The sequence below is a fragment of the Capra hircus genome, chromosome 1 (assembly GCF_001704415.2).
Source record: "Capra hircus breed San Clemente chromosome 1, ASM170441v1, whole genome shotgun sequence".
NCBI lineage: Eukaryota > Metazoa > Chordata > Mammalia > Artiodactyla > Bovidae > Capra > Capra hircus.
Genome location: NC_030808.1, coordinates 83496513 through 83504462, shown reverse-complemented (window position 1 = coordinate 83504462; position 7950 = coordinate 83496513). Strand labels below are relative to the sequence as shown.

The 7950-nt window shown below is 39.2% G+C and overlaps 1 protein-coding gene across 1 annotated transcript in view; it reads right to left on the bottom strand.

The window, feature by feature from the left end:
- MCF2L2 (MCF.2 cell line derived transforming sequence-like 2) overlaps positions 1-7950 on the bottom strand; it is a 280616-nt gene that overhangs the window by 109352 nt on the left and 163314 nt on the right. The window contains exon 15 of the mRNA XM_018047459.1: positions 2798-2883. Within this exon, the coding sequence (XP_017902948.1) occupies positions 2798-2883 (86 nt within the window). The remainder of the gene's footprint in view (positions 1-2797; positions 2884-7950) is intronic.

Below are 7950 nucleotides of genomic sequence, written 5' to 3'. Positions count from 1 at the left end.
ATCTGCTTTGCACCTGATTCTTTCTTGATTCTTTATCATACTAGATGGTGTGGTTCAATATATATTTTTAAAACTCAGAATCATCTGAATTATTTCGTTGCAGCAGAACTTTTTACTTGTGAGGCATGGCTGGGGTGTTTATAGTTGGGACTAAAATGATAATTATGAGGAAGAGTTGAGTTGACCTGTATTTGGGACTTTAATTGAATACCACAGCTACAATGAGAATTAGAACAGAGAACTAGTGATATACAGGGTTATTCGTTCTTCTGTAATAATGAGAGAAATGTTAGATGTCTCCGTAACTATGTTTATCCTGCAGTGGGACTACCCTCAGCTTTCATTATGATGTTACTCTGCTCCAGAACTCAAAGGCTCCTTACTGCCTCCAGCATCAAATCCAATCTCTTCTACCTGGTTTTCAAGGTTCTATCTAATCTTCTCTTCCTCCTTCACTCCTTGTAGCCACCATTACCCATTACAAATTTCACTCATGACCAACCTTACCTTGCATAAACTGGTTTCCCTTTTCAGGAACACTTTCTCCTGAAGCTGTTGAAATCTTATATCTACAACCCCAATTCTGATCTTCCATTAAGCATCTCTTCCCCTCCCTCTAAAATATATACTGAATCACATATATTATTGTGCTACCTAGGAATCATTTCATGTGTTTTTTCCCTAGCTAAAATGTAAGTTCTGAAGTTAGGGACTATGCCCAGTATTATCACAAAATGCTTAAAATCATTACTTTTTCCAAATATAATAAAGTAATGTTATTCTGGCAAGCCATCCAAATGTGAAAAGAGATTAATTATTCAGAACCCTTAATGGACATTGTTATAACATTTTACCTGTACTATTTAAAAGTTTATAATTTATTCAACAAAATCTGAATGCTTACTATATGCCAAGCATATACCTGTCCAACTGTAGCCCAACAAATTTATATTAGTTATACATTAAAAACTCAAAACTGTAAAATCAAAAGTAAAAAAGGAAATACAGATTAAATTGTTACAGCAAAGGTGTGATCTTATAGTAGTTATTCAAAGCTCCTGGGAGGACAAAATGAGTAATCTTACAGTTTCTCCTATCTCCTGGTCAATCCACTAGCTAATTTGGCCTGTTCTCAAAATTCTTTTGTAAGAATCTTAGATATTTTTGTTTCATTAAATGCTGTAACTTTTCCTATTTGTATTTCTCATTAGAGGTATGATTTAATCATTGCTTTGTGGCACAGTCGGTAGAGAATCTGCCTGAAATGCAGGAAACCTGGTTCAATCCCTGGGTTGGAAAGATCCCCTAAAGAAGGACATGGCAACCCACTCCAGTATTCTTGCCTGGAGAATCCCATGGATAGAGGAGCCTAGGGGGCTACAGTCCATGGGGTGGCAAAGAGCTGGATATGACTTAGTGATTAAACCACTACTATAAATTAATATAATAATTCACCAATTAACTTAGAGCATTCACTATAAGACAAACTATAATGATAAAAGTAAATGTGGTTGTAGTAATAGAGAAGTCCCCAAAGATATCCTGTCAATTAAGGAAAACGACAGAACACATTGCCAAGTGGTTCACCTCAGATACAACCCAACCTAACACACTTTCAGATATGCTGAATTGCACCTTTTGCTATAACTCAAAGGTATATTTCAACCAGTAAGAGCCCACATGTTTCCTTGAATAGTTTAAAGGGAAAGAATAGCAAGTAGTCTAATTAAACTAATATTAGCTTTAATCAAGAGGCGAGTTCCAAAAGATATCTGTTCATTGCATTACAAGCATATTTATGGAGACCTGCTAAGAGCCAAACATGGTAGACTCTGGGCAATAAAAGCAGCTCATAAGGGAGTTTATGCGTCAAATGGTGTCAGAAAAACATGACAAATGCTAAATTAGAGGTAATGATGAGGATTCTGAGTATAAAGACTTTTAAAAAGTGAGTTTCTTCTCATGCTTTTGGTCTTCAGTTCAGTTCAGTTGCTCAGTCATGTCAAACTCTTTGCGACCCCATGGACTACAGCAAGCCAGACTTCCCTGTCAATCACCAACTCCTGGAGCTGACTCAAACTCATGTGCATAGAGTCGGTGATGCCATCCAACCATCTCATCCTTTTTGTTAACTGCCATAATTTAGGCTTTCTGATCAAGAGAGCATTCATATGCATGCAGACACCTTTCTGTAGGCCAAAAATAGCATCTGTGCTGCTGTCTAGTCATTCAATTGTGTCGACTCTTTCGTGTCAATACAATCAATACCCCTAGACTGTACTCTGCCAGGCTCCTCTGTCCATGACATTTTCCAGGAAAGAATACTGGAGTGGATAGCCATTTCCTTCTCCAGGGGGTCTTCCTGACCCAGGGATAAAACCTGCATCTCCTGCACTGCGAGGCAGATTCTTTGCCACTGAGCCACCATGGAAGCCCCCCAAATAGCATTACATTTGTATAAATTGTGTCTCTGGGGAACCTATATCCTTTAAATGCTTTAAAATCAATAATTCATATTAGGAATAACTTCATTTACAATTTTCTTGATAATCAGTGTTTTTAAAAAGCCTTTTAAGGTGCCATTTTTCATCTCCTGCTTGTTGCTTTTATGAAATTCATGAATTTTCTTCATGGGTAAATAATGAAGGTTAGTTAATACACAGAATAAATATGTGAATTTATCTAGGAAAGATTAGTTATGAGATTTAAAAGCAAGTATATCCCACCTTCCTCCCCCCACCACACTCACCCCTTTAAAGGGTTAAAATGACTTCTGCAAAGGGATGTGCAATCTTACCTGCTGGGAGAAAGATTTTTGGAACTGTCAGGTTGCTCTGGCTCAGGGTTGTCCGCATCATAACTGCTTTCAAGTATTTCTTCATTCTAAAGTGAAAGAGATTTTGGTAAGATCATCTATTTGTTTGGGGAGGAGGGCTCTTACCTATATTTTTCTATTCCCAAATGTCTTCTATTTCTTTGGTAAGAAATCAAGGTCTGGAGAAGTTGTGACCTGCTCAAGCTTAGAAAGAGAGCTAAAGGCAGAGATAAGTCTAGGGTCCACTTTTCACAGGCTGGTAATCACAAGTCTGTTCTATCACACTGCCTCCTTGGGCAGTGCAGAGTGGTCACCAATGTAGCTGGTAAAGCCAGCTGATAGTTGGAAGTCCTGCTCCACTATGAGCCGCCTCTAAGACCTTGGGCAAATTCACTGAATCTCTTGATTTCCTCCCCTAGAACATGGACCCCATGCAACTGCCTGCCTTGGCCAGGCACAATAATAACCACTTGCATGAGCTGTCTCACAACAGAAGGTCCTGATAAGGAACAAAGTGCTGCTTCCGAGAGAATTTGAGAGGGGCCAAAAGGAAGGAGGAGGTGCCAATCCATAATATGTCCTGCCAACCTCCCAGAAACCCTTGTGCTGGGGTACATCTTAGCTGAGAAGTGTCTGTGCCGCCAGGAAGGACCTTGAGTCAGACTAAATATGGGCTAAGCAAGATGACTGGCCAGAGAGAGCCCAGAAAGGTAACCCCCTTACCATAAAACCTGAGAGTCATGTGGCAGGTTTCCCTGGCTTTGTTTCCCCTGCTACTCTCCACTCAAGCGCCTTCCCAAAAAGCTCTCTTGCTCTGTCAGTACGTGTGCCTCCTCGGACAATTCATTTCCGAGTATTAGAGCCCACTCTTGGGCCCTGTAAGTGTGGGGGGTGGTTCCCCTTCTGGTAACAGCACTATCTGCCACATAGGGTTGTGGATCTTTTTCAGAATAACACTAGGCATTTAATTCTCAAGAAGAAACAAGACCCCTACTGAATTTACTTTCAAAAAAATATAATTTTAACAAGGATGTGAATTTGTGTATCATACTGATAGCGACGGAAGTATTGTAATAAAGGTATTAACCAATAATGAGCAAGTAAATAATTAGCCAGCATTTGAGTTCTTCCTGCCTGCTAGGTTCTGTTTAAATGAGTTATTTTACACTGTCACAAAAGAGAGTAGAGATTTAGAAGGGGCCCGCTTGCAAAAGTATCGTTAAGGGAAATTTAATGAATAAACATAAAGATTCCTTGTAATTTGAGCTAAAAGTTGAAGGATGAGCTTTGCCCAGTCTCAGATGAACTAACTTGCAGAACAGATCAGAGTGACAGGCTGCTCAGATAGATGTAGACAATGCAAGAGAATCCTCTATTTGGATTAGCAGAGAGCAGTCAAGTTAAGGTTGTATTATTATCCACAATGCAGACCACAGAAACAGCAATTTAAAAATGTTCAGTGTATGAAAGAAAACCAAGGATTTTCTATCCTTTTATAGATATCTTCCCAAAGTGAAGTGAAGTCGCTCAGTCGTGTCCAACTCTTTGCGACCCCATGGACTGTAGCCCACCAGGCTCCTCCACCCATGGGATCCTGCAGGCAAGAATACTGGAGTGGGTTACCATTTCCTTCTCCAGGGGATCTTCCCGACCCAGGGATCGAACCCGGGTCTCCCGCATTGGAGGCAGATGCTTTAACCTCTGAGCCACCAGGGAAGCCCAAACCTGGTATCATATCCAGAAAGCAGGCTAACAAATAAAGGATTTGAGATACTAGCTTTGCTAATTTCGCTCTAAAATATAAGAACAATCTTCCATTCAGGTTCATATTTTTTCTTTTAGTATAGGGTATCATTTCAATGAGAATCTAAATTTTTAGTTCCGCCTTACATATATTTGACCAGAGACTAGAATTTATTTTTCATTTCAATCATATACTGAAGTAAATACCAGTCCTTGGCTTCAAACCAATCTAGGTATTTTTACCACACTATCAAAGCTCTTTCTTCACATTTTCTATGTAATGTTGAGCTAATTACTATGGCAGTTAATGTTACACTGCATCCCTTTCTAGTTCCTCCTCTGTGATGCTACCACGACAAAAACACCCACTAGACTCTGCGCTCCAGCCTTACTCACCTTTGAATCCACAACATGCAATACCTTTAGAAAGAGTAGCTATCATTATTAACAAAACTCCCTCCACTGTAAAACTCGCTTATACTTGTGAAATGAACTGTGCTCTTTCTAACTCTAGTGATCTATTGTTACTATAGTGGATTGTAGAGTCTCTTATTTCATGACAACCTATTATAGATGGAAAAATAACAGTGACTCAAGGTGTAGGTCGGAAATTTGTCATCTTTTATACAGGATGATGATGCCCCTCTAATTTACAGACTATCATGTACGAAGAGGACTTCACAGGGTTGCTGAAATGCCTGGATATGGACTTGGTGTGTCAACCTATGTTCTTATGGCCACATGTCAGACAGTTGGTGTTAGGGTGGAGAGAGAGTCCTCTGTCAATCAAGGTTGATGGAATACAACACCCATGTTTTTGAGGCTATATGGGAAGGACCCACATCAGATCTGGGGACTCTTTTAATGAGAGCCTGCAGTTACCTGCACTATATACCAGTGTTTTGCTAAGGTTTAGATGGATTAGTTTTGGTGCAGTGGCTTTCAAAATCTGACCACAGTTCACAGGAAAAATGTTTACCTAATAACACTTACACATATATATTGTGATTTATAGTTGAGAAATCGATATTTGGTTTTCATTCTATTTCTGGCACAGAGCTCCTAAAATTTCCTGTGTTAAGAGTGTCTTGATATTTATAACAAATCCCTTTCAACCACACTTGGGTTTATGTTAATGAGGTAACTTTTAGGAAGCACCTAGCCAGTTTCTCAGAAGCACAGGTGACAACTGGTGTTTGCCTTTGGCCTCTGAAGAGGCTTGGGAGTAGTCTTAATAAGGATGAGTCCTCATTGTTTGGAATCTGATGCTGTCTCCAGGTAGACTGTGTAGAACTGAGTTAATTGTTTGGTGGCACTGGAAAAAACATACAACAGATGTACATGTAACTGAAAAATGTTTGTGTGATTTTGTGATTGGATATATTCTATTTTAAATTCTATCCCATTGCACTCTATTCTTTTTATTTATTTATAAATGCTAGTAAACCCACCTGAGTTCACTGTTACCACTGTGACCTATAATTTCAAAATCTCTTCAAGAGTGAAAACTGAGTGAAAAACATACAAACTGAGGCATGAGAGGTAAATCTGGGTGGGAATTCCCAGCTTATTTTTTTTTTAAGTGGCCTTGGGTAGCACCTTACTTCTCTATGAGTAAAATAGGTGTAATAACATCTATATCAGAAGGTTATTGTGATTGTTGTTGTTCAGTCGCTCAGTCGAGTCCAACTCTGTGACCCCATGGACGGCAGCAGGCCAGGCTTCCCTGTCCTTCACTATCTCCTGGAGTTTGCCCAACCTCACGTCCATTGAGTCAATGATACCATTCAACCATCTCATCCTCTGTCGCCCCCTTCTCCTCCTGCCTTCAATTTTTCCTAGCATTAGGGTCTTTTCCAGTGACTTAGCTCTTTATAGCCAAAGTATTGCAGCTTCAGCCTTAGCATCAGTCTTTCCAATGAATATTCAGGGTTGGTTTCCTTTAGGATTGACTGATTTGATCTCCTTGCTGTCCAAGGGATTCTCAAGAGTTTTCTCCAGCACAATTCAAAAGCATCAGTTGTTTGGTGCTCAGCCTCCTTCATGATACAACTCTCACATCCATACATGACTACTGGAAAAACCATAGTTTTGACTATATGGACCTTTGTTGGCAAATATTAAAATACTTAGCACAAAGGTAAAGCTTAATAAATGGCATTTATGGTTGGTCCTTTAATATCTACTGGGTGGAGATTACAATAGGCAATTATGTAATGCACTCAGCATGCTGATCTTCAGTAATTGCTGGGCAGCTGCTACCTGCTCATGTACATAATAGAGCCCCCACATTTGTCAGTAGCTGGGAGATGTTGGCCATGTCACTTAATCTTCCTGGGTGTCCATTTTCTTCTGTGTAAAATGAGGGAGGTGAGTAATTTGGCAATTAAATGTTCCTCTGTTTATAACATAAAATATCAACATAGGTGTTATTACTTCCAATTTTGAGATGAAAGCTAACCTACAGCTAGAGTACTTTTGGGAAACTTTTGAATTAAGCTTCCTGAAAGCTCTATGAGGAGGAGAACATATACAAATAAATGCTTACTTTCAAATATTGGTCCTTTGATTCAAATAATGAGCCAAGAAAACTGACCACAGACCAACCCACCAATTGCTGCTTTATTTCTCTGTTAGGGTTTCCTTACAAGCCTCACTGAATGAATTATAAAATGAGGTGATTTGAAAGCAGAACAAGTTTCTTGTGAAATCATATCCTGTTTTCCTTCAGTCACCCTGACTTGGAAATACCCCAGGGCATCCCAAAGAAGGGATTTTCGCAGTCAACTGGTGCTGTAAAAGGGAACCAACGAATAAACTACTCCTTTGGGAGGCCCATCAGGTGGGGAACCCCCTCCTACTGTGTGTTCATTGAGGCAGGCAGGCTGGTAGCTGCTCCAGGCCCTGCATCACTCCTGGTACGTTAGCCTCTCCCTGGTTTCAAAGTGACACCAACCCACATGCAATTTTTCCTGATTCACCTTTAATCATGACTTCCTATATCTACTCAACATAGAATCTGATTGTTTTGTCTCCCCTAAATTTTGAAGAAAGACATATTTTCAAAACTCGAAAAAAAATAGGCTAACTGCCAAACCTAAAGGAATTTTGTAAAAAAAAAAAAAAATTTTTTTTATCTCAATTTCTCTGAAGACTATCCCTTTAAAACTTACATTGTAAATATTATCAAGAGCTAATTTTCAATTGATTATTAACATTTTTCCCCCCAAAAGAGACAGCAACATCTGAAACAGAATCAAATTAGTTTTTCCCTGAAATTAAGTGATTTTATGATTTTAGGAATGCTCAGAGAGCAACTTCATCTCCAGCTCTTTTAAAGAGATAGTATCTGGTAATTTAAAAGTATGGCTTATTATATCATCACATTTCTT